The 25341-nt window shown below is 50.7% G+C and overlaps 2 protein-coding genes across 4 annotated transcripts; one reads left to right on the top strand and one right to left on the bottom strand.

The window, feature by feature from the left end:
- Positions 1–200: 200 nt before the first annotated feature.
- MARS2 (methionyl-tRNA synthetase 2, mitochondrial) lies at positions 201–5970 on the bottom strand. The gene is made up of 3 exons (XM_082061651.1): positions 5750–5970; positions 5318–5652; positions 201–1429 (listed from the first exon to the last, which is right to left on the bottom strand). The coding sequence occupies exons 1-3, from the start codon at positions 5949–5951 to the stop codon at positions 251–253; spliced, it is 1716 nt and encodes a 571-aa protein (XP_081917777.1). The 5' UTR covers positions 5952–5970; the 3' UTR covers positions 201–250.
- AIFM1 (apoptosis inducing factor mitochondria associated 1) lies at positions 5701–24926 on the top strand. 3 transcript variants are annotated; one of them, XM_082061649.1, is made up of 17 exons: positions 5701–5828; positions 7900–8042; positions 10881–10974; positions 12213–12242; positions 13335–13447; positions 14074–14204; positions 14882–14972; positions 15698–15782; positions 16037–16113; positions 17728–17836; positions 18483–18590; positions 20136–20224; positions 20305–20445; positions 22194–22336; positions 22735–22859; positions 23422–23618; positions 24715–24926. In XM_082061649.1, exons 2-17 carry the CDS (start codon positions 7941–7943, stop codon positions 24784–24786), a joined length of 1707 nt encoding a protein of 568 aa, XP_081917775.1. In that variant the 5' UTR covers positions 5701–5828; positions 7900–7940; the 3' UTR covers positions 24787–24926. The 3 variants fall into 3 exon arrangements, with proteins under 3 accessions (XP_081917775.1, XP_081917774.1, XP_081917773.1); XM_082061648.1 differs by lacking the exons at positions 5701–5828; positions 7900–8042 and adding exons at positions 6064–6223; positions 8768–8895; XM_082061647.1 differs by lacking the exon at positions 5701–5828 and adding an exon at positions 6064–6223.
- The last annotated feature ends 415 nt before the right edge of the window (positions 24927–25341 follow it).

The raw sequence follows: 25341 nt of genomic DNA, 5'->3' as shown, positions 1-25341 counted from the left end.
AAGCCTAGGCTGTGTCGTCAGCTCATTCGGGAAGCTCTCCTAGCTCTGAGCCCCGCTCATGCACCGATCTGCCCACGTGTGCCTGCTTCCCCCGCCAGGCAGAGCCCTGTGCCACGGCCCTGCTCAGCTCAGTTTTCAACTCATCCCCTTTATACCACCACCAAGAGATAGGAGAAACACTCTTTTAACAAAGACAACGTTTTCCAGGAGTTCCCGGAGGCTTTTATTTACAGAAGCCATTTGTCAGAGACTAGAGCTTCTTGGTTTCTGTCTGATGCTGTCCTGGCTTCTCTAGTCTGTGAAATAAGACGCCGGTGTCAGGGCCGAGCTGTCTCCCTTCGAAGGGACACGGCTGCCCATTGTAGCGTGGCAGAAATGTCAAACTGGAGAGACCCCTCTCTTCTGGCTCAACAGCCAGTCTGGAAAGCAACTTGTCCGCAGTGTGTGGGATCACGGGCTGCAGGAGAGTCCCGTAGACACGCAGGCATTCCAGCGTAACGTGGATGATGGTGTCAAGCCAGAGCTGCTCTGCAGGGTCTTTTCGGTTGAGTTTCCAAGGCCTGTGTCTCTGGAAGAAACTGTTGGTCTGCCTTACACACACGGCAATGCATTCTAAAGCCTTGTAGATCTGGAAACCTTCAAAATAACCAGCCACTTGCAGAGGCAGAGAAGCCACAGATGCCACAAACTCGTAGTCTTCGGCAGAGACTCTACCCATGCCTTCTGTCTGCCCGGAATCCAAGATCTTTGGAAAACAGGACTCTGAGAAACACGGGTAAGTGTTGCTGGGGTTGATGCTGAGGGCTGTTGACCGATTCAGAAGCCCTCCGAGCGCATCTGCCAGTTCCGAATTCACAAGCTTCACAACCTTCTCGTCATAATAGTCACAATCCCGCTCAGGTACCCCCTGCCTTAGCAAGAAGTACCGAAATCCATCTACTGTGTACTGTCCAAAGCAAGCAAAGGGGTCAATCACGTTGCCCAGGCTTTTGGACATCTTCTGCCCACGGACAGTCCAGTGGGAGTGCACAAAGATCCGCTCGGGGGGGGCCAGCCCTGCTGCCATCAGCAGCGCAGGCCAGTACACAGCATGAAACTTGAGGATGTCCTTGCCCACAACATGATGTGCCGCAGGCCACCACTCGCCGTGCGTCTCCGGGTAGCCCAGCACGCTCAGATAGTTCACCAAGGCATCGACCCAAACGTAAACAGTTTGTGTGGAGTCACCGGGGACAGGGATCCCCCAGTGCAGCCGGCTTCGCTCACGAGACACCGACAAGTCCGGCAAGTCCTCTTCCAGCCAGCGGAGCACGTGCTGGTAGAAAGGGTCAGGGGCAATGGCACGGGGGTTGTTCCGGAGCCACTTCCACAACGGGTCCCGGAAGGCTGAGAGCCTGAACATGTAATTCTCCTCTTTGGTCCAGTGCACCTGAGGAGGCAGGAGAGAAAATAATTACAGCCCAAACGGTCTGCAAACGGTTTTGCGATTTGCACACAGCATTGTCACAGCGCGGCGTTCGTTGCACACTCCCTCTGTGTCCAGTGTGCTCCCCACTACATGGGGAGCCCCCCGTGTCTTTCTATGACTAGTAAGAGGCTCCTCTCCAGGTTCCCCCACACAACATGTAAGGACACGGGCACTCGGGATGGCTCCGCATGCTGCTTTTCAAGATGCTCATGCCCCCAGGGAAGGAACTACCTTCCCACCAGCCAGATTTACATGTCATCAGGCAAGAATTATGGAGAAGAGAACACATAGTATTGCAATAATAGTAGAAAATCCAGAAAAGACAGAATGAGATTGTTAATTCAATGCTAATAATCCTGATGGGTGCCTCTGCTTTTCTCCTAGGCACTATGTCCCTCTTTTTCCCCAATCTAAGCATTAGGGCATCTTAGGCTCTAACTTTCTTAGCCAATAATCATGTTTAAGTACTGACAGCACTTCTCCCACACCTTTAAATTCATTAAATGACACATTTAGCTAAAACAATGAAAACTTTGTGGGTAGATATAGTATGAGTGAGCTGCATAAGGGCACTCAAAGAGATCTATGTCTAGGTCAAGAATTCCTACTTTTAAAGCTAAATAAAGCTCTAAGATAAGAAATGTCAGGCTTTGGCATTACACAGGAGAGTTTCCATTTCTAGCACTGAACCCAACAACTTCTGACTCAGACAGAAAGTGCTTTGGTCTCAGTACAAACAGTGAAGAGCCCACCACACCTCAAGCTGACAGAGCCCAAGGGGTAACTAATCCCAGTGCTATGAAACTGCTTTATGATGTAGTTGAATTTATCACCTCAAGAGAAATATTCTTCCCTACGCAAATCATAAACAAGTTACACAAAAATGTTTTGGTTGCCTCTCACCCCTTGAATTCTTGATGTTTTCCTATAATCTTTTCCAGTTTCTGGGTATCAGCTCTCAGCTGCCCAGGGTGATGCTTCACACAGAGCTTATGCCGTGTCCTCCATCCAATATTCCCTTTTACACGATCCAGTGATCCTTTTGGTAGCAACTCAGGACACAAAGGCCATCTCAAAGCGGGACCTGCAAGTGTTTCTTCTGAAACGCTGACCAAGTCTGGTGTTTGGCTCTGAAGAGCCCATCTGACATCATCTGCTCAGAGCTGAGCTCCCCACCAACCAGCCGCCCGCAGAAAAGGTGAGCAGAAAGCAGTTCAGCGGGAGAAGAGATTAGAAATGGGCCGTCTCCTGAGAACTGGTAAGTTAGAGCCCGGAGCACACAGAGAGGTTGATAAAGGGCAGAGCAATTATAACAACCTGCAAAACCGGAGTCTTTGTTCAAGGCTTGCCCGTGAACAGGGACTGGAATATGTGCCCTGCAGAGAAGTCTGCACGCCATCTCTCCCCATCTTCCGACAGCCCTGACCTCAGGAGCACAGGACAGCTCGGGAAGCCTCTAGTCCAGCCTCACGCTCACCGCAGGGTCACCTACAGGGTTAGAACAGGTTACTTGGGGCTTGAAAACCTCTGAGGATGGCGACTGCAGAACCTCCCCAGGCAGCCTGTTCTGCTGCTTGCCTGCCCTCATGGCCAAAGTTTCTCTTTAAATCCAGTCTGAACCTCTCTTGTTTCAACTTACACTCATTCTCTCACCTTCCTGCCCCATACCATTAGAAGAACCTGGCTCCACTGTCTTGATGATCTCTTTGTAGCTACTGTAGAGCTCCTGCCACTAGGCTCTTCCAAAATCCCACCTCCCATAGAGCTGAAGAAGCCAGCTCCCTCAGCCTTTCCTCAAATGACAAGTGCTCAGCACCCTAACCCTCCTGGTGGCCCTCCACTGAACTTCTTCCAGTTTCTGAATTGTGTTTCCTGTTTTGGGGGACAGAAAACTGGATGCGGTACCTAGATGTGGTCATTGGAGTGCTGAGTAGAGGGAGATCACTGCTCCTCTTTGTAAAACCCAGGGTAATCCCGTTGGCTGCCTTTGGTGCCAGTGCACATTGGCTCCTGCTCAGGTTGTTTAGAAACCCCCCCAGGGCTTTTCCTGGACAGGGGGTTCCCCACTCGAGCCAATTTCCTCAGCAGAGAGAATCCCTGCAGCCCCACATGCACAGTCTCCCTGCTGGACCCGAGCGATGAATGCAATTCTTCAACAAACGCAGCCCCCCTCCCAGCGAGTACAGAACAGCACAGCTGCTATGAACTGGTCCCTCCACCTCCTCTTTGCCAAACTGAAGTGGCCCAGCTCCCTCCACTCCTGCAGGCCGGTGCTCCATACCCTGACCACGCTGTGAGCATCCCCTCCAGCTGTTCTGCGCAATAAATGACACAAAAGCACAGTAACAGAGTGAAGGACGAGGATTGTTTCCTACAGAACAGACCCTGATCTCTCAGTGTTAAAGGAAGACTTGAAGAACAACATTTAAAGATGAGCTACACATTTTCACCCCCAGGCTCTACCGGATACCAAAGCAAAGATTCATCAGAAGCATGGGTTTTATGGCATGTTGTAAACTCTCCCTTTTCCTCCACAAAATCCTCAAGCAATGAACTACCCAATTGTCTCTGTTTGGAGACAAACACCTACCATGTCTTTCCACCACCTGGCAAAATCTTCTCTGCACCAGGAACATTACTGTTTCTCTTGGAGAGTCTGATATGCAGCTAAGGCAAGTAATTGTTCTCAGGGTATATTTGACTTTGAATCCTGCTGACTCTATTCTAGACCTAAAGAATCATTAATCTGCCTGGAAAATTCATCTGTTCCCCAAGTACATTAGGTACTTCACCAAGAGATACTATTTGCCAACATACATACCCTTTTCTGTGTGAACCAACACTCCTATGCCCCAGCCTTGCCCAAGTGTCACAGGGGAATAACCTCTGCGTAGCTCTGAAGCACCATTATCTGGAGGCCCTGCTTTAAATCATGGAACTCCTGACACCTCGCAGAAAGCAGAGTGGCAGAGACGCTCGGTCAGGTACCGCACTCCTGGCTGCTCAGTCATCGGACCAAACCACAGGCAGATGTTAGTGTTTTAGGCAGGGCCAAAACCCATGTAACAAGACTGATGAAAAGTGTCCGGAGGCCAAACTGAACTGCCTCACAAAACAGGTCTGAAAGTCTGCAAACCTCAGTTATAAACACCTTTATCCCTCTGCACAGCTAAATCCTTTCATTAGCGCTTTAAAACACTGTTTCCAGGCCAACGGCCCATGGAACCCAATAGCAGCTGAATCCTTCCCGTGGCACTCTAGTGGAGTCCCTCAAGGGTCAGTACTGGGCCCTCATTAATGGTGATCAATACGGAAAGGGGGAGTGTCAGGAGGATGGCGCCAGGCTCTTCTGGGTGACAACCAGTGACAGGACAAGGGGCAATGGGTGCAAACTGGAACACAGGAGGTTCCACTGAAAGAGGAGAAGAAACTTGTTCCCGGTGAGGGTGGCAGAGCCTGGCCCAGGCTGCCCAGGGAGGTTGTGGAGTCTCCTTCTGTGCAGACATTCCAACCCGCCTGGACACCTTCCTGTGTAACCTCATCTGGGTGTTCCTGCTCCATGGGGGGATTGCACTGGATGAGCTTTCCAGGTCCCTTCCAACCCCTGACATTCTGGGATTCTGTGAATTTGCGTCTCCCATTTGAGGATCTGGCAGCTCTCCCTTGTGTAGTCACACATTGCTATGAACGCAGAAGAGACCTATGGAATACAGGCAAGCCTTGGCCGACGTGAATTACAAAAGGAAGCATTAAACACCCCCAAATTTAGCCAGGCTGGAGCAGCAGAGGAGCATGCGGTGCTCCCACGGGAGCGGCCGCCCTCGCCCCGGCCGTCGCGGGTGCCGTTACCTGGTGGCCGGTCTCCAGAGACACCTTGCAGGGCTGTCCCCGGGCGTCCCTGCGCTCGGCGAGCTGCCCGGGGGGCAGGAAGGTCTCCTCGGCCGTGCAGTACCAGCCCTCGTACGCGCCCTTGTAGAGAGCGCCGCCGTCCCGCAGGGCGCCCCAGAAGTGCCGCACGGCGCGCTGGTGCGCGGGCGCGCTGGTGCGGGTGAAGTCGGTGAAGGAGACGGCGGCCCGGGCCAGCGCCTGGCGGAACAGCGCCGAGACGCGCTCGCACAGCTCCGGGGGCGACGTTCCCGCGGCGGCCGCGGCCTGCTGGATCTTCAGCCCGTGCTCGTCCGTCCCTGAAACGGCAGAGAGGCCGTGGGGCCGCGTCCCCAGGGACACCTGGGCCGGGCCGGGGGGCCCGGGGGGCGGGGGGAGCGCGGCGCCCGCGCTCACCTGTGGAGAGGCGGCCCGGGCCGGCGCCGCACAGGCCGCGGTAGCGGTGCAGCGCGTCGGCCAGCAGAGCGGAGTACAGGTGGCCGATGTGCGGCGGCCCGTTCGCGTAGAAGATGGGCGTGGAGAGCAGGAGGCGGCGGCCGGGCCCGGCGGCGGTGGCGGCAGCGCGGCGGGGCGGGAGGCGGAGGGGCGGCCGCAACATGGCGGAGCCACCACAGAGACGGCGGGACAGAGGGGCCGCCCGGAAGGGTCGGGGGAGGTGCGGCGGCGGCGGCCAATGGATGGGGGGAAGCGGAGCGGTGGCGCATGCGCCGTGCGGGCGGCGGGGTCGGGCCGGCGGGGCCGGGAGCGGCGGGAGGCGGCCTGGGACGCACGGGGACATGTTCCGCTGCCGCGTGGCCGCCGCCGCCGCGGGGGGGCTGGCGCGCGCCCTGCGGCCCCTCAGCCCCGCGGCTCGGGGCCGCGCCGCCGCAGGTCAGTCGGGGCCGGGGCCGCTGTCCCCCGGCAGGGCGGCCCGGCGGGTCTCTGCCGGTGCGGTAGGCCCGGGTGCGGGGTCTGGCGTGGGGCGGCGGGCGGGATGCTGCCGCTGGCTTTCCCGCACACGCGGGGCGGGGCGCCCCTTCCCGCCGCGCCGGGCCTGTGTGCCCGGGTGGGCAGGTCGCGGTCGGGCCCCGCGGTTTGGCGGAGCTGCCCCCGGCTCTGTGCTGCCGGTACCGGGCAGGGGGTGCCCGCACCCCTTGGGCGCTCGAGAGAGGTTCTGCTGCCCCTCTGCTCTGCCCTGGGGAGACCACACCTGGAATATTGTGTCCAGTTGTGGCCCCTCAGTTCCAGCAGGACAGGGAACTGCTGGAGAGAGTCCAGCGCAGCCACCAAGATGCTGAAGGGAGTGGAGCATCTCCCGTGGGAGGAAAGGCTGAGGGAGCTGGGGCTCTGGAGCTGGACAAGAGGAGACTGAGGGGGGACTCATTCCTGGGGATCAATATGGAAAGGGGGAGTGTCAGGAGGATGGAGCCAGGCTCTTCTGGGTGACAACCAGGGACAGGACAAGGGGCAATGGGTACAAACTGGAACACAGGAGGTTCCACTGAAAGAGGAGAAGAAACTTGTTTGGGGTGAGGGTGTCAGAGCCTGGCCCAGGCTGCCCAGGGAGGTTGTGGAGTCTCCTTCTGTGCAGACATTGCAACCCGCCTGGACACCTTCCTGTGTAACCTCATCTGGGTGTTCCTGCTCCATGGGGGGATTGACCTGGATGAGCTTTCCAGGTCCCTTCAACCCCTGACATTCTGGGATCCTGTGAGTTAGGAGGTGATTGGATCAAAACGCTTTTGCCGCTGAAGTAGGAGCTGTTTGGCTCCATTTGGATGCTTGTGACTTTGCTGGGGGTTTGCAGCATAAACATGTGCATGTAGGCAGCGCGAGCGAAGGGCTGTAGCGGTTGGCGTGGCACCTGAGTATCACAGGAGGTAGAAGGAGTTTTCCGCATCAGGTGGGAAAACATTCTCCAGAAAAGCCCCAGCACTTACCGCCTGTGTTACAAACACAGCGCTTGGAGCGATCAGCCCGATTGCTCTGTTTGGAGAGCTACCTGGGACAGATGTAGTTAAACTATAGTGAAACAAATTGTTCTCTAGCCCTTCAGCCACTGCACTATTTGACTTGCCAGCTGGTAGATGCCTTATCTGGATTGGCAAACCTCGCTACTCCTTTCTGTCAGCAGAAGCTCCTTTCTGCTGGTGGTTTACCTCAGTGGAATAAGCGGTGTTGGTGAAGGGACTTTTTGCAGGTATGACCACACCTACGGCTTGAAGAACAGCAGACCCGCAGTACATGAGCATCTCCACGGTGCTCTCCCAGCGACAGAAGGCTCCTTCAGCTGGAAAGTGCCTTTTTAGCTTCCTAGTAGCTGCTCCTGCTAGGAATTTGTGCAGTTACTCTTTGATCTCACACATGGTTTTGGTATCCACAACCGCCTGGAGCCGTTTGTTCGCGGCAGAGAAGAATTCACTACAGTCGCTCAGATGTGGTACTGGGCGTTGCAAACAAGTAGCTTGTTTACTTGGTTCAGAAATTACTTGCTCTCTAAATTTCAAAACATAACTGTGTGTTGACAGTCTTTTTTGCATTTTTCTCTAATAAATTGTATTCCTTAGGCAACTTGTTGCAGCGCTGGAATGTTCCCATAGAACTGCAGATGAGCAGACAAGTGGCTGGCTCTGGTGTGCCCGGGGGCAAAGGCGATAGTTCTATTTTTGTCCTTATTGTGGGCTTATCAACGTTAGGAGCGGGTGCCTATGTAAGTAGAAAGGTAGTTCATGAAAAGAAGCTGCAATCCATCTCTCCTGTCAAGCGTTTTGTGTATTTCAGCTAATTTTACTTAGCTTTTTATCTCTGTAGCTGTTTCCTCCTTCAGAAAACTTCAAGGGGAGCTAACTGAGCTGGCTGGAAATTAACTTCTTATGATGTTTGTTTGTTTAATACTGTGATTTCAGTTACCTTTTAGGTTTCTTTAGCTACAAAGGCACTCTTTTTATAAATACCGTGACCAACTACAGCTCTGTCTGGTGTCTTGTATGTGATAGCAGCATATAATTCAGGGAGAGTTGGATGGCATACGCTTTTCATACCAAAATAAGCCATTCTTTGCCCCATCTCAATTCAGAGCATCGGTGTTTAGCCTGTGTAAGTACACCAAATCATCCTAAAATGGGTGAGCATACATCTTTGTCGTACCCAAAAGATTCAAATGAATAAAGCTTTTCAGCCCAACGTAGAGAGTAAATCACCTTCCCAGAAGAGCAGCAGCATTACCTGGGAGTGGATGGGCCTTAAGTTTACATCGTCTTTTTCCTGTTCCCACTAGATATTCTTTACTGTGCCTTGCTGTGCTTTTTTTGACAAACAAGGTAACTGAAATTATAGAGCACATCCTACTTTTCCCAAGATCTGTTTAATCAAGAGTCCTCCTTAATATGCAGTTCTTTCCCTTTCTTCTCTTTCGTTGCCTGTCTTCACCTGCAGTTTTGCAATGTCACCATCTCAGATGCCCTTCTAGATCCCTGACGTCTTCAGGTGTTCCTGGCAAAGCTGGCAGCAACCTATTCTTATACTTAATTGTAGGAGGAACAGTCACTGGGACAGGAGCTTATGTAAGACGCTTAAATAAATGTGTTGTGATTTGGTGAGCGGGTGGAGGGAGGGTATCTTTCTATATGTTAACTAAACCGTCTTGGTGCGCCCTCAGATACTTAATTTCAAGGGATGTTGTAAAATAATTGAAGTTTACAGATTTGATAGTCTCAAACAGCGGAGTTCAAAGTGGGAAAAACTGCCTTAGGTTTAACTTTTCCACGTTAAATAAATCTCAAACCAAAACTGGCCATCTTCCATTTGTAACCATCAGGGAGGCACAAAATAATTAACATATCTATTTTGACATCGGTAATGTTGGCATACAAAATAGGGAAATAATCAGCTAAGCATAAGTATGCTAGAGGAAAGAAGTTTGGCTAACTTTGTGATTTCTTCAGAGAAGGAATATCCCTGTGTTATGGGGCAGCACACACAGCTGTGTTCCTGACTAGAAAGAGCTTGGCATTGTCCCTTTGGAAACAATTTCCCTGAAGACCTGATTTGATATTTTGCATGTATACAATAGTAATTTTCCTCTAAGGGATCAGATTTCATTTGCTGTATGCTGCCCTGCAGGCTCACTTAAACACTTCATGGTTCTGCTTGCAAAGCAGAGGGAGTTTTGTTAACCATGACTTTTATATGTTTAAGCAAAAGGCTTTCAAAATATCTCCATTCTTTTCAGCGCTGAAGAGTTCTTGTTTTCTGATATTTTTGATGCTGCTTCAGTTCCCTAGATAAGCTTTTGTCTGCCTGTGCTCTTTTTCATGCCTGGTGTTACATTCCTAAATTGTTTGAGACTATTTACTATGCTACAAAACACCTAACTGTGGACATGGGCAAAATGCAGAATGGCTTGGGAGTAAAAGAGGTTTCAGTTCCCCAAAGGCATTAACTTCTGCTCAAAGAGAGTTTGATTGTCGTAGCACTCAGCTAACAGTAAGTGCTTTGCCGTCAGCTGCAGCGTTACCCGTCATGCCATGACATTTGGGAAGCTTCTGCTTCTTACTGGAAATGTTCCAGTTTTAGTATTCTTTCATAATTTGAAATACAATAATTGGATAGACAGTTGTGCTTCAGACTGTCCCGATAGGTTTTTTCCTCTTTTATAAATAACACAAAAGGAAAGTTAATGTCATGCATGTGTGAGATGGGTTATTACCAAGGCTAGGTTTTGCTTAAGGAAATTGTTTGCTTCCTTCTATGTTAACTGAGGAGACAAACCTCATACCATGGCCTGCTTCCAGCAGTCTCAATGTTTTTTGCTCCTCTGCATCACCCATTTTTCTTGGAAGTTAATATGATGTCTTAAAAGGTGTTCCCTCCTCGTTTGTACCGCTAAATTGTGTCCCCGGGACATGCAGGCTATACCTGTACTATACCTGAGTTTCACACCCAAGTAAGCGGGAGGTGGGCGCTCAGACGCCGGCTGTACCTGAGCAACCAGGCTCTGGCTGAGGCGCTGCTGAGGTGGGTGACGTTACCGCTGCCAGCGCCAGCGCCGGCACGCCTGGCCTGCAGAAAGCCAGTAAGGCTGTTTGCCTGTTCTCTGCAGCTGGAAGCTGCTTTTTGCTTTCAATTTCTATTCTTTTTCTGCAGGCTTGTGTTGTGCCCTGTGCCATGGTCTAGCTTGCAAATAGCCTTGAGTTCTCTTGACTGCATTTCCTTTGTTGTGTCTGGTTCCTCTTGAAACAGGTCTGTAGCCCAAAGGCCAAACACCTGCAGACAGTTTGATTGATTATGGAAAGCAACCAGACAACTGAGATTCATCACATCCTATGTAGAGCAGAATGGTTTCTGAGTGCATTCCTCTTGTAGCTACGTATTCATACCTTTACGGGCATTTTTTTCAGTGAGGTGTATTTTGGTCCATGTGCTTTAACTGAAAGCGGAGGCTTTTCTGAGCAAGCAGGGTAGACAAAAGCCTGTCAGGGGGTAGAAGCAGAGTGGTGCCTTGATGCTGTAAGATACACAAGGTAAATATCTCCTTGTCTCTCTCCAGGTATACAAAACATTGAGAGAAAACAAAGAGCGATTCACCAGCCGCGTCTCATCAATAACTGGGCGGTCTCCAGGAGATGAATCACCTCATTCCGGTGGGTACTCGTCTGCTAGTTCTAGGTTTGGGTCTGTGTTTCATAAGCTGCTAATTGAGACCTCTAAAAACAAAGAGTCAGCCCTGCTTTTGGCAGAGACACCGTGATTCCAGCGAGATAACACGATCTGCCAGCACAGGATCCTCTGTACCTGCCACATCGTTGTCCCGCGCGTAGCAGGCTGGGCACGCGAGATGTTTGGGCCACATATAGAGGGAGGAATTGGGGCAATTAGTGAGGCTCTTGATGATGCTTTGCAGGCTGTATGTGGAGCGTGGGTGGACCACCTCTGGCATTGAAAGTCTCTTAATTTATTAGATCTCAAACTGCAGTGTCTGAACGAGTGAGCCAAAGGATGGTATATTTTGTAATAACAGTGGCTTTAGGTCGTAGAAGGTAGGGTGTGTTAGCTCACTTTACTAGGAATCCAACAGAAAATATCCTGCAGACAGGACAGAAAACTGATTGCTGTGGTTTGAGGGAGAGGATAAAACATGATTGTCAGGGTTGAGGCTGGAGGACAGAGTGTGAGAGCCTAAGTGCTGAAGCAGAGGTCTTGGTAAGTGTGCGTTTCTGGAGACGCTGTCCCTTTGTAATGGAGAGCCTGTTAACCCTTTGCTCTCCTTGAGTCAGCCCTGAACTGCAGTGTCATAGAATCACAGAATCATTTTGGTTGGAAATGATGTTTAAGATCATCAAGTCCAACCATTAACCCAACCCCGCCAAGTCCACCGCTAAGCCATGTCCCTGAGAACCTCATCTACGTGTCTTTTAAACCCTCCAGGGATGGTGACTCCAGCACTGCCCTGGGCAGCCTGTTCCAATGCCCCACAGCCCTTTGGGGAAGAAATTGTTCCCCAGATCCAACCTCACCCTCCCCTGGCGCAACTTGAGGCCGTTTCCTCTGCTCCTGGCGCTTGTTCCTGGGGAGCAGAGCCCGACCCCCCTGGCTCCAAGCTCCTTTCAGGCAGTTCAGAGATCAGAAGGTCTCCCCTCAGCTCCTGTTCTCCAGCTGAACCCCCCAGCTCCCTCAGCCGCTCCCATCACACTTGTGCTACAGCCCCTCACCAGCTCTGTTCCCTTCTCTCAACTCGCTCCAGCACCTCAAGGGCTTGCTTGTTGTGAGGGGCCCAAAACCAAGCCCAGGATTCGAGGTTTGGCCTCCCCAGTGCCCAGCGCAGGGGCTCTGGTGATAGCCTGATAGCCTGTGCTTCACCAGACTATATCTTCTCTTTCAGATACAGATGCTGCTCCTCAGGGCGCAGCAGGTGAGTCTTGATGGTAACGTTTAACTGACTGCTTTGTTCCTGCATACAGTTTAACTGCATGTTGCTTAGAAACAGGACCTGCATGTGGCAGGAAATGCGTTCTGCTAGGAAGTCAAACATTGGTCTCCTTTCAGAACACAATTACAGAAAAATATGCTTGGGCATTTTAGGGAACTTTACTTTCTTATAAGCTGTTCACTGAATGGCCACTGCAGAGTTTTGGTCTTGCTCACAAGTTGATTTTTGTTCTTAAAGGCGACATGCAGGTGGATCAAACACTTTGCAGTTCGTCTTTTCCAAATGATTTTGAAAATTGTTTTTTGATTTGAATTACACGTAGGCCATATCTCTTCTCCTGATGTTTTGAATCATCTTTTGGCTGTGTGCTAGCTCAGCAAACTGTCGCTTTCTGTAAAACCTGAACGTTGGATCTCTAGGGCCTTGTCTGGCCAAGCGTGGTTTTGCTCTCCTGATTCTACTGTCCAGAGACTGTCTTGATCTGACATGAAGCTTCTGAAATTGTGTATTGAATGCTGGAAATGAACTTTGTGGGTCTTTGACTTTGCCACCACTTCATCCAGCTGTGCAAATGTAAGTGGCGTTCTTAGATCAGTTTATAAAGTGAAACCCTTTGAGAGTCTGCTGGACAGGTGGCACCTGTGCACAGTAAGGCTTGAAACCTCTTAACAGGCTGTCCAAGGAGCGGTATTTCAAGCTTGTTATGTGGATCATTCTTATTCTTAATATCTTAAACTGGAGAAAAGTAGAGCCCAACCCATCTAATAAGGGCTGTGCTACTGGCCTGTTCCAAAACTCTGCAACTGCCATTGAGCTCAGCTGTGCAGATCTGGCTTGGAAAAAGCCCTTTGCTGAAATCTGACAGTTCGATTTGCGCAGGGAGGCAGCTTGGAGTGAAGCAGCAGCGTCGTCCGGGGGAAGTACGCTGGGGTGGAAAGTGGGGAGAAGGTATTTGAAGGGCAGTTTGCCAAAGGACATCTGTATGTGAAAGGCATCTGCTGACACACTCTTCTTTGGGGCTGGGCTGTTTCCCTTGCTGTATTTGCAGTAAGCTGTCCAATCTGTCACCTGCAGCTCCGGGAGCTCGTCCTGAGGTCCCATCCCACGTTCCTTTCCTGCTGATCGGTGGAGGAACTGCTGCTTTTGCTGCTGCCAGATCCATTCGGGCTCGTGACCCTGGTGCCCGGGTAAGATATGCCCTGTTCTGCCGCAGAGCCGTGTGGATGACTGAACACTGTACTTGCTTCAGAGCCCCTGTAGTGTGTTTTGGCATTTGGTACAGCTGATATGTTTTAATGCCTGCACCTGGAATATTGTGTCCAGCTGTGGCCCCTCAGTTCCAGCAGGACAGGGAACTGCTGGAGAGAGTCCAGCGCAGCCACCAAGATGCTGAAGGGAGTGGAGCATCTCCCGTGTGAGGAAAGGCTGAGGGAGCTGGGGCTCTTTAGTTTGGAGAAGAGGAGACTGAGGGGTGACTCATCCATGGGGATCAATATGGAAAAGGGCAGTGTCAGGAGGATGGAGCCAGGCTCTTCTCGGTGACAGCCAGTGACAGGACAAGCGGCAATGGGTGCAAACTGGAACACAAGAGGTTCTGCTTAAATTTGAGAAGAAACTTGTTTGGGGTGAGGGTGTCAGAGCCTGGCCCAGGCTGCCCAGGGAGGTTGTGGAGTCTCCTTCTGTGCAGACATTCCAACCCGCCTGGACACCTTCCTGTGTAACCTCATCTGGGTGTTCCTGCTCCATGGGGGGATTGCACTGGATGAGCTTTCCAGGCCCCTTGCAACCCCTGACATTCTGTGATTCTGTGAAGGTGCTGATCGTGTCTGAAGATCCTGCCCTGCCCTATATGCGTCCACCTCTTTCCAAAGAACTATGGTTTTCAGATGATCCACATGTGACAGAGACTCTGCGATTCAAACAGTGGAATGGCAAGGAGAGGAGGTACGTGTCACTAACGGGTAGCAAGGATGAAGGAGAGTGGGCAGATTTCCGTGTTGGTGTCTGTGAAGGGAGCCCTGGGGTGTGCATGTGTCTGTGTGCATTGTCGCTCGGCCGATGGAGAAGGGCCGGAGCATGGCATGCTGCGTGCAGGGCCTGCGTGGCGCTGTGCGCTGCAGTAGCTGACTGAGACTCCATGATGTAGGCTGCGGACTCGAGTGTGGCTTCCCAGAGATGCTGGGATGTTACAAACAAGTCACTCGAGCACTGCGGAGCAGACTGAACGCTGTGGCAGTGCTGGCAGTTGTCAAGAGGGATGCTGCTTCACCCATGAGAGTTAGCTCGGTACTTAATAGCTCTTGAATCCTACTGTGATTCCCTCAGACAGGCACAGGCACAAATCCTGTGCAATACGTTAACAGTGAAGGTGAGGGTGTCACTTCACAGTTCAGAGCTGCGGGGACACTGGCTCACATGTGATTCTCATGCCTTTTGTGATAAAGCCTTACTGACCTAAACCCTTGAACTTCAGTGGTGTGAAGACCCTAATTCTTAAAAATAGATAAATAAGAATTCTGGAGCTCGTGAATGCATGAAGTTGTCTTTGTATCACTGCTAATTGCCGAATAGCTGGTATCGCAGAGAAAGTGGAACCTGTTTGATAATGGAGCTTTTTTCAGTATATATTTCCAGCCGCCGTCGTTCTATGTGCCTGTTCGTGATCTGCCTTTTGTAGAGAACGGTGGAGTAGCAGTTCTCTGTGGCAAGAAGGTGGGTACAGCACCGGCTGTTGTTCTGGCCTCATACAGTTCCCCCCAAGCAGATTCTGTGGTCTAAACTGAAACTAAACAACTGTAGATAGTGGCTGAGGAGAGAACATGCGCAAGTTTGAGAAGAGGATATATAATCTTAAGGACATGAGTGAAGTTTGAACATACTCTGAGGAGTAGCAGCAATCTGAGGGAAGATGAGGAAGGGGAAGGATAAGTTTAGAGTTTGGGCGTGGGACAAGAATATGTAGAGCCTAGGGACGGGTGTGACAGAATGGGAATCAGGCCGTGTGTTAGTCAGAGGAGGAGGTAAGGAGAGCAGAGCGATCTGAGCAGTGGGTTATAACGTGAGCAAGAGCATTGTACAGAGGGAGCAGGAAGGTAGAGAAGTTTATGATGAGGCTTCTAATAGATTTGCTTCCTCAGTTTTTTATATGTTGCTAAAATAAGGTTTCAGTGACTCCTCTTACTGCTGAACAACACTGGGTGCCTGAGTCCGTTTCTTGGCCTCAGATCTTGGGAAGTTCAACCTGATCTATGATGGCTACCAAAGAAGTTGTCTCAGTTCCTACTTCAGTCTTCTCCCTTCTTCTCTTCCACCCTCCTAATCTTAAAGATGGGAGAATGTCACTTCCAAGTTTGCTTCTCCCATCAATAATCTGTGCTGTTTAACTCGAATGGCTGACACAGCGTGGAAGCTTGAGCTCTCCTCGTTTAATTTTGCAGGTTGTGCATATGGATGTTAGAGGCAACACAGTGAAACTCAATGATGGTACCCAGATATCTTATGACAAATGTCTCATTGCCACTGGTAAGTTGGTTTTTATTCTCTTTGTTATTTGTCTTGTGCCAGGCTTTTTCATTCAGTGGTATTTATTTGGCAAGAAAATTCCTGCATGTAGTGCTCACACAGAAGGTGTTCCATGTTAAAAACCCAGGGAACAGGGCAAACTAACAGTTTGGAAAGCACAGTCCACATTAAAGGTAGCTTTGCATTGTCTGGATTGCCAGTGACATGGCCATGGTATCATTAGTTTCTCTCTCTCTCTCTCCCCTTGTCCTCAGGTGGTTCCCCAAGGAACCTCCCTGCCATTGAAAGAGCAGGAAAGGATGTACAACAGAGGCTGACGCTGTTCCGAAAGGTAACCTGCAGGTGCTGCCGCTCCCGGGGGGAGGTTGAAAATATCGGAGCCACTGCCACTATTTTCAGCTTTTTAACTCTTCTGCTGTGGGGCCAGGACAGCCTTGCCTTGGCAGCTGCTCCCCTCAGTCGGAATTTGCTATTTATTCCCTTTCCTTGGACAGGTAAAGATGATAGAGCCTGCTAGACCACTCATCCGCTTGCCTCAGCCCCGGGAGCTGTAATAATGTGTGATTTTATTTTAGTTAGTTAGTTCCCCTCCTCTATGACTTTGCTGCACCTTCCAGATGTTTTAAAAACAGGAGAAATGTAAACTCTGCCAGTCAGTTTGGACTGCAAGCAGCGTGTGCCCTCAGGACCACGAGTAGGCAGCTCAGCGCTCCAGCCTGACAGCCCTGGTGAATAAGTGGATGCCGCAGCTGTGCATCAGCTCCCCTGCAGTGCTGGTCCAGCACTGGGTCCCCAGCACAGGACACACATGGAGCTGCTGGAGAGGGGCCAGAGGAGCCACGGGAATGATCTGAGGCTGCAACAGCTCTGCTGGGGACAGGCTGAGAGAGTTGGGGTGTTCAGCTGCAGAAGAGAAGCTCCGGGGAGACCTTAGTGCACCTTTCCGGACTTAAAAGGGGCCGATCAGAACGATGGGGACAGAGTTTTTAGCAGGACCTGTTGCGATAGGACAAGGGCTTATACTTTGGGAGATTCAGGCTGGACATGAGGGAGGAGTTTTGTACACTGAGGGTGGTGAGAGCCTGGCCCAGGTTGGCCAGAGAGGTGGTGGCTGAACCATCCCTGGAGACATCCCAGGCCAGGCTGGACGGGCTCTGAGCAACCTGAGCTGGTGAAGATGTCCCTGCTCATGGCAGGGGGGGCACTGGGGGAGCTGGGAAGGGCCCTTAACCCGAACAGTTCTGTGATTCTACAATGATTCTATGTTCTGGACACCTTTAAATTCCGTGCCCGTGTTATATGTGACTCTGTATTAATGGTGGTGTCCTAGCAGTTACTTAATGACTCAGAAAGCTACCTTAATTCTTCCTCAGAGGTCTGGTCTCAACACTGGAATAATGAATACAGCCACAGAAAAGCTTTTGTGGAATGTTTTACAGAACACAGACAAAGTTAGACAAAATACATATTCTGCTTTCTTGCAAACATGGGGTTTAGAACAGGCCTGCAACCTTCTCCTTACTCTAGTTTAGGGAATTAATTGGGAATAAGAAGCTGAATGGGAACTTTCTGCTCTGTGCTGGACTTCCCTTGAGGCCTGGTCTGCTCAGCTGTGGGAAGGGAAGGGAAGGGAGGATGACATGAGCTGTGGTGCTGCATGTACTGTAGTATGTGTGTGCCTAGAAATGTCATTGTAATGTCTCTTGAAAGGTGAGAGAAGATGCAGGAATCTGAGATTGCCTGGACAGGGAAAAGCTCACACAAACTTTAGGAAGCCAGAGTAGTTTTTGTGTGCAATAGATGAACAGGAGGAAGGAGAAATGTGTTTCCCTTTCTGAGCTGGGGAGAGAGTTGCTCTTATTTCAAAGGGAGAAGTTGGAGAAAAACGCCTTCTGCTGCCATTGCTGTTTGAGGATATTTGAAATGGGAATAAATCTTCTTTCAGATTGAGGACTTCAAAAATTTGGAGAAGATTTCAAGACAAGTCAAGTCTGTCACAATAATTGGTGGTGGTTTTCTCGGCAGCGAGCTGGCCTGTGCTCTGGGGAGAAGAGGTAAGGGGCTTCTGCGGGCAGCTGCTCTTCAGCTGCAATATAAGCAGCCCGACAGGATAAACTTCTTTTTCATGCCATGGTTGCTGATTTTTTTTGCCCAGACTTGTGGTTTGCCTGAAATAACCTTAATGTGTTTTGTTGGCTGTACAGCCTGGCCTGGTTTTCCGTTGTCTCTCTCATTAGCTGTCAGCAGCCCTGACCCCAAAGGTTTGTGCAAGCTGGGCTCCCAGGAAGCTCTGCAGGCCAGTGCAAAGTCATTCCACCCTGTAAAAGGTTGTGTTTGCTCTCTCGGTGCTGAAAGCCACCCTCAAACTGTTATTTTCAAGGGGTTGTGAACAACTGGATTTGTACTGTCAAGTGGTGCAGCTTCCTGAGTAGCGTCTTTATGGTCATTTTTCTAAGAAGGGAAGTTTTCTCCAAAATATGAGAAGTCTGCTGTGTGTTACCCTGCAGTTTGCAGGTGTGTGTGAAACACTGGTCAGTCACTTTGTGACTTCCATGGAAAAGCGGGGAGCTGGAACTCCCAGTTTTGGAGACTTGTGTCAAGCTCCTTGTGGAAGGGAGAGCCTGTGCTTGTGTTCTGAAGCCTGCACTGCTGCTCTTTATCCATGGCTGCTAAGGAGCCTGCTCTTTGCTTTCCTTTCAGCACGAACCAGAGGCCTGGAGGTGATTCAGCTGTTTCCAGAGAACGGCAATATGGGCAAAGTCTTGCCTGAATATCTGAGCAACTGGACCACGGAGAAAGTCAGACGAGGTGAAGCTGCACTTCAGTGCTTGTCCTGCGCGCGTGCCAGGGCTGTGGCATTCAGGCTGTTCAGCTCTGCCTTGTGCAACAGCTCCCGGTTGTTTTGTCGGTGGGGTCGCAGGAAGACCGGCTCCCTTGCGATGCAGCACGGGCACAGAACAGAGCAAGCTGGGTAGCGTGCAGCTGCCGTGAGTCTCTGCTTTCCTGGCAGTTCCTCTGGGAAAGCCAAGCAAATATGAATGATCCTTCCCCTGTACTCTGCATTGGGGAGGCCACACCTGGAGTATTGTGTTCAGTTCTGGGCCCCTCAGTTCAGGAAAGAGATTGAAGTGCTGGAGCGGGTCCAGAGAAGAGCAACACGACTGGTGAAGGGACTGGAACACAAGCCCTATGGGGAGAGGCTGAGGGAGCTGGGCTTGTTCAGTCTGGAGAAGAGGAGGCTTAGAGGTGAGCTCAGCACTCTCTAGAACTACCTGAAGGGCAGTTCCAGCCAGGTGGGGATTGGGCTCTTCTCCCAGGCATCAGCAATAGGACAAGGGGGCATGAGCTTAAACTCTGCCAGGGGAAATTTAGGCTGGAGATTAGAAAGCAATTCTGTGCAGAGAGAGTGGTCAGGCATTGGAATGGCTGCCCAGGGAGATGCTGGACTCACCGGCCCTGGAGGTTTTTAAACTGAGACTGGACATGGCACTTAGTGCCATGATCTAGTCAATGGACTGGAGTTGGACCAAGGGTTGGACTGGATGATCTCTGAGGTCTTTTCCAACCCAGTCGATTCTGTGATTCTGTGAATGCTGATGCTCGTGAGATTATCCCTCTGGCCATTCCTGCACAGACGATCCCTGCTGCCATATTTACCCTGTAATCTGGAACCAAAGTTGTCTTAACGATAACTGCCTGTTCTCCTCGTCTGAGTTGGACTTGTGACAGCGCAATGCTGTCATCCTAGAGTCGCTGCGAGAGAAGGGTTGTGCAGCCCCGTGCGTTACACACACACCTTTGTAAGGCCAGCTGCTGCAGTGTTTAGCTGATAAAGGTGGTAAGAGGTGAGATGCCTTTTTGCCATTTGCTCTATTAAGTGCAGAATCTATTCCTGTGCATTGGTGAGCGGCGTGGGGATGGAGGGAGGAGGGATATAGCTGGGGCTGCAGACTGCAGGGCCTGATAACCCTGATAGGTGATAACAGGTCTGAGTTACTTTGTTTTGCTCATGGAAGCTGCCTTGCGGGACCTCTGGGTCTGGCTGTGACGGAGCAATAGGTAAATGAATGTGCCTGAAAACCTTGGGGAGTTGTTTTGGGTGTGAGTTTGTCATTATATGACACGTGTACTTTTGATTGTCACGTAGGTAGCTCTTTCAGGCTTGGTAGCTGGGCTTCTTTGTCCTCGTGCTTCACTCAAAGCTGCACTGGCCCATGCAGCAAAGATTGGGTGGACTCTGCTTTGGTTCCTTGGCCCCTGCTCTGCCTGCATCAGTTTGCCCCACAGCTGCCTGCTTCAGCCAAAATTGCTCTACCCCGAGCAAGCAGTGACATTTGCGATGTTTGCTTGCAGAGGGCGTTACCGTCATGCCGAATGCTGTGGTCAAGTCTGTCTGCGTCCGTGGCAAGCGGCTGGTGATTGAACTGAAAGATGGCCGAAAGGTAAATAGAAAAGCAGGGAGGGGGTAAAGTTTACAGCGGCATTGAGGGAATGAGGATGCTAATTATGAATCCCAAAACAGGTGGAGACTGATCACATTGTGGCTGCAGTAGGGCTGGAGCCTAATGTGGAACTGGCCAAGTCAGCTGGCCTGGAGGTGGACTCGGACTTCGGAGGGTTCAGGGTGAACGCGGAGCTGCAGGCACGCTCCAATATCTGGGTGGTGAGTATCTGCAGAGTTTTCTGTTCGCTGGTGACGCTGAGGCAGTCGGAGTACACGGAGTTCTGGGGGCTGGTGTACCTCCTTGAGGCGAATGGGGCAAAACGTAGCAAGTCATGAGAGCAGTTGTAGTGCAGCTCCTGTCGGCAGCCGTGGGGTCTGTCCGTGCGCCACAACACGCTTTGTGCTGCGGTAACAACTGTGCCAGTTCTTGCATATTTATGCTGTGTAAGAGGAGTTGGAGTAGCCTAAAGATCACACAGTCATAGAGGATCCCAGAATGGCTGGCGTTGAAGGGACCTCTGGAGATCATCCAGTCCAACCCAGCTGCTAAAGCAGGGTCACCAGAGCAGGTCACACAGGAAGGTGTCCAGGCGGGTCGGAATGTCTGCAGAGAAGGAGACTCCACAACCCCCCTGGGCAGCCTGGGCCAGTGTTCTCTTACCCTCAAGATGAAGATGTTTCTCATATTCAGACAGAACCTCCTGTGTTTCAGTCTGTGCCCGCTGTCCCTCATCCTATTGTTGGGAACCACTGAAAAGAGTCTGGTCCACCCTTGAGATATTTATCAGCATCAGTAAGGTCTGACTCATCGACTTCCTTGTCCTGCTCAGGTGGCCTGTACTAAACACCCACCACAGTGCCACCCTTGTTAGCCCACCCCATAACTTTTACCCGTAAGGACTCAACCTGTTCTTCACCGCCTGGGGCACAGTTCGATACATTCCAGTTGCTCTCTCACATCAAGTGCAGCTCCTGCACCTCGCCTCGCTGGCCTGTTTTTCTTAAATGACAGCATCCCAGTCACGTCACCTGTCCCACCACATCTCTGGAACTGCAGTGAGACCATGACCCTGTGACCGCACACAGATCTCTAATTCCTCCTGTTCATTCCCTGTGCTCCATGCACAGGCACTTCAGTGAAGTGATCGAGCGTGCGAGTTTGCTGTGAGGGGTGAAAAGGATCCACCGCAGCCACCTTGAGGTGGGCAACCGCCTGGTTCACATCCTGGGAGCAGCTGAGGAGGGTTTGTCGCTGCCCTGGTTGGCCTGGCTTGTTCCTTGGTTGGATGTGATGGTGTGGACATCACCACTTTGGACACCGCCGCCCGAGCTCTTCACTTTAGAGCCTGTTTCAGCAAGCTGGCCAGCCTGCTGCCAGAGATCCCCTTGGTGGATTCCATCCCTCCCTAACAACTTATAGTCGTAAAAGAAGGTTCTATTAGCCAAAACCCTCACGATGGCACCAGCCTCAAAGCCAGGAATTAATGTGCATTATGCATTTGTTTCTGGCTGCCCCCTTTCCTCCAACTGGTAGAATGGAGGAAAAGATGACAAGGGCACCAGTATTTTTCACTTGCCAGCCCAGGGCTTTATAGTCTCCCTTGATCGTGCTCAGGTTCCAGCTTTCAGTGCTGTTTGTGCAGCAGTGGACAGTCCAGTCTGTGTTCTTGGCAAGTTGTGCAGCTCTGTTGCCTGAGAGTCCTTTTGGTGGGAGTTGAGACTTCGATTCCTCAGGAAAAACATAACGGATGTTGCCTTATTTTTCCAAAGATCAGTGAAAAATGCTGAGAAATTGGGATTTGTGTAGTCTGGGGAGTGGGGTAAAGTGCTGGTGTTTGGCGTTTGTCAGAAAAACTCCGTTTGTAGTTCCACTTCGTTCCACGTTGCTGTCCACAATGCCTTTTGTTGTTTGTGCATTAATTTAAGCTTTCGGTGTCGGTGTTCAGTCCTCACTGGTTGTTTTTCAGGCAGGGGATGCTGCTTGCTTCTATGATATCAAACTAGGCAGGAGGCGTGTGGAGCACCATGATCACGCCGTTGTGAGCGGGAGACTCGCTGGGGAAAACATGACAGGAGCTGCGAAGCCCTACTGGCATCAGTCCATGTTCTGGTAATGCCGATTTCTTCTTTTGGTATTTCCTTGGCCACATTGCAGCAGCCAACAGTGTCCCGATAATCACATCTGAATGTCAGATGTGTGGCTTTCTAAAGGGTGAAGATACGTGCGGCTCTTAGAAGCCACCCATCTTCCTTCAGGGGCGCAGGCCTAAAGTACGTGAAGTTTTTGTTCATTGAACTGTTTTTGTGAAGCAGATGGCCTCAGACTTGCTGGGTCTTCACACCTTGTTCCATACCGAAAACTGAAGAGAATCAGGCGTGTCGCTCAGCCTGCGTACCGCGATCTCTTTCACACGGCGCCGTCATTAAGGGTTTGGGGCCGGATGGTATCGCCTTGTATTTTTCTCACTAAGGCTACAGTTGTTTTTTTTTTTTCCACTTCCTTCTTAGGAGCGACCTGGGTCCTAATGTAGGGTACGAAGCCATTGGCCTTGTTGACAGCAGCTTGCCGACAGTAGGAGTTTTTGCTAAAGCAACAGCAAAAGACACGCCGAAAAGTGCAACGGAGCAATCAGGTAGGGCTGGAGTCGTGCTCGGGAGCTGCCTCCGTGCACGAGGGTTTTGTGTCTCACTGGGTAGTGGCCACAGTTTCATCTCACTGCAGAGCTCCAGGAGACATCAATGTGTTTGCTGCTTTCCTACACCAAGCTTTAGAGGCTGGTTTGGATAGTGAAATGGGATTCAAACGTAACGTTCCAAGAAGACCTTGGGTAACTAATTTCCCAAAATTCAAACTTCTTTTCCCAGGGAGGCTGAATTTCCTCCATAGCAATCAAATGATCAGGTTTTGCACAGAAGAGCTGCTGTGGTTCCAAGCGTCTTTATTTTGTCTATGCTGCCTTAAAGAAGCAGGCTGTTCTGCCTTTTGCTTTTGGTGATGGAAGTCGGGAATGGCCAGCGCTGTGCTTCATGTCAGGATGGTTTCATTCTCGAATTATTGAAACATTCGCTGGATGCAACTAAAAGAACAACACCTCCGGCTCTTCCAGGACGCTGCTCTTCAGTCTGCTCTCACCAGCAAAGAGCTGCTGCTGCTTTGCTGCACTGGATGTTTGACATCTCTTCTCTTTGCTTTAGGGACAGGTATTCGATCAGAGAGTGAAACAGAAGCAGAAGCATCAGAAGTTCCCATTTCTTCAAGCTCTTCCCCAACGCCTCAAGTTCCAAAGCAAGGAGAAGATTATGGCAAAGGTGTAATTTTCTACCTCAGGGATAAAGTTGTGGTGGGAATCGTGTTATGGAACATCTTCAACAGGATGCCTATTGCTCGGAAGGTCAGTGCCGAGCAGCGAGGCTGCTTAGATTGGGGGTTTTCTTGTGGCAAAATCGATCTACCAGTTTAAAATGAGGATAAACTAATGCAGGTGCTCTGTCTGGAGCAGGGCTGTGCAATACCCATGGGTAGCCCTGTCTCGGGTGAATTATGGGAGATATCCATGTGCTTTCCTGCATGTTTGTTCAAAATTCTCACAGAAACAACCTGAATCTCGTTTATGCTTCAAGCCTTGCCTCTGCATGGCTGAAATTCCAGGCCTGTAATAAGTCCAGGCAAGAATCACAAACGACAAAGCATCAGCGTGAAATGTTCTCTTTTTGTGCTACTTTGTCTAATGGGCAGGTGTCTAAAAGTCTTAAACATCTCTCGTCCTAGATGCACAGCAACAAAAAGTTGGTGTTAGAAGCAGCCTTGAGTAGGTGCTTAGTCTGTCTGCATCCTCCAAAGTCAGATCAGCTATACTTAGGTCCTTTTTAACATCTTTGGAGAAGGTCAGTAGTCACTACGAGAGTGATTCCACACTATCCCCAGGCGGTCTGTCCCCAAATGAACTCCACTTAATGTTGGGAGGTTCCGTTGGTATCTATCTGAAGCTGTCACGATGCAGTTTAAACCTGTTACTTCTCCTGTTCCCAGGAAAGAGAGATCCTTTCCTTCCTTCTCGTAGCAGCTCTTTGTTTAAATCAGAGCGCCAAGTATGTTCAGGTTCCTTGGCCTCGGGGTTTCATCTAAGAGTTTTGCAAGTTGAAGCCACTTAGACTGGCTCCTCTAAATCAGTGCGAAGGGACTGGCTCTTCTCAGTGTTGAGGTCAGTTGCTTGTTGAAGATACTTGTTCTCCCCAGCTGGAAAGGGAAACCCAGACATCAGAAACAGGGACAGCAAGGGTGGTTTTAACTCCAGCCATTCCTGGAGGCAGATAGCGCTACGTTTCAGACTCCTGTATAGATGTGGCTGCAGTAAGTACTCTTGTCATGTTGGTGAGCTTCAGAGAGGTCCTGAGCAATTCATCCCACTGCTGGTGACTGTGTACGGCCTTGCAGCGCTGCCTCTTCATCGTACATGTGGGTTTTAACTCATTCTTCCTTCCTTTTAGATCATCAAAGATGGGGAGGAGCACGATGATCTTAATGAAGTAGCAAAGCTTTTCAACATCCACGAAGACTAAACTCCAGAATGGGAACACTGCGGAGGAGCGAGTAGGGCGGGGGGCTGTGCGCACCCCTTCATCCGAGTCCTTGTGAATATTTCCAGTCAACCTAGAATTCTAATGTTTGCACCAATAAAGTCAGGTTGTTCTAAGTCAAACGCCTTCTTCCTCCACCTCTGCGTTGCTGGTTTTGAAAGGGGAGTTTGCTGCTCTTATTTCACTCATACTAACAATGGCGAAACCTGCAGAGCTGCCTCTTTTCCTGCAGCGCTGCGCGGCTGGTGAGCTCGCAGTCCCGCTGCCCGGCTGCGTGAGGGCCGTGCTCTTGGAAAAGTGCCTCGTGATGGCATGAAATAGTACCTGATGCAGCGGCACCTGATGAGCTGGCATTTGAAGGCAGGTGCGTGCTCAGACCTGGTGACCGGTATAAGGTGGGGTATAGAACGGTTGGGAAGAATAAGGAGAGAAGCCTAGAGTTGCTAAAGCAGGAGAGAAGGGACTAAATCATGAGAGCGATGGAGGAGGTGCACTGATGGGGGTTTGGAAAGCACAGGCTGGGGCGGGTGGGCAGAA

The sequence above is a fragment of the Streptopelia decaocto genome (genome assembly GCF_964273445.1).
Source record: "Streptopelia decaocto genome assembly, chromosome: 10".
Classification (NCBI taxonomy): domain Eukaryota; kingdom Metazoa; phylum Chordata; class Aves; order Columbiformes; family Columbidae; genus Streptopelia; species Streptopelia decaocto.
The sequence above is the reverse complement of the archived record's forward strand: the minus strand, read 5'-3'. Positions and strand labels throughout refer to the sequence as shown.

Coding starts and splice junctions, on each gene's coding strand:
- MARS2 (XM_082061651.1), bottom strand. CDS start 5,951: ATGTTGCGGCCGCCCCTCCGCCTCCCGCCCCGCCGCGCTGCCGCCACC. Junction 5,653..5,749: donor CCCGGGCCGCCTCTCCACAG/GTGAGCGCGGGC, acceptor CTGCCGTTTCAG/GGACGGACGAGCACGGGCTG. Junction 1,430..5,317: donor CTCTGGAGACCGGCCACCAG/GTAACGGCACCC, acceptor CTGCCTCCTCAG/GTGCACTGGACCAAAGAGGA.
- AIFM1 (XM_082061647.1), top strand. CDS start 6,130: ATGTTCCGCTGCCGCGTGGCCGCCGCCGCCGCGGGGGGGCTGGCGCGC. Junction 16,114..17,727: donor GGCTGACGCTGTTCCGAAAG/GTAACCTGCAGG, acceptor ATCTTCTTTCAG/ATTGAGGACTTCAAAAATTT. Junction 17,837..18,482: donor CTGTGCTCTGGGGAGAAGAG/GTAAGGGGCTTC, acceptor CTTTCCTTTCAG/CACGAACCAGAGGCCTGGAG.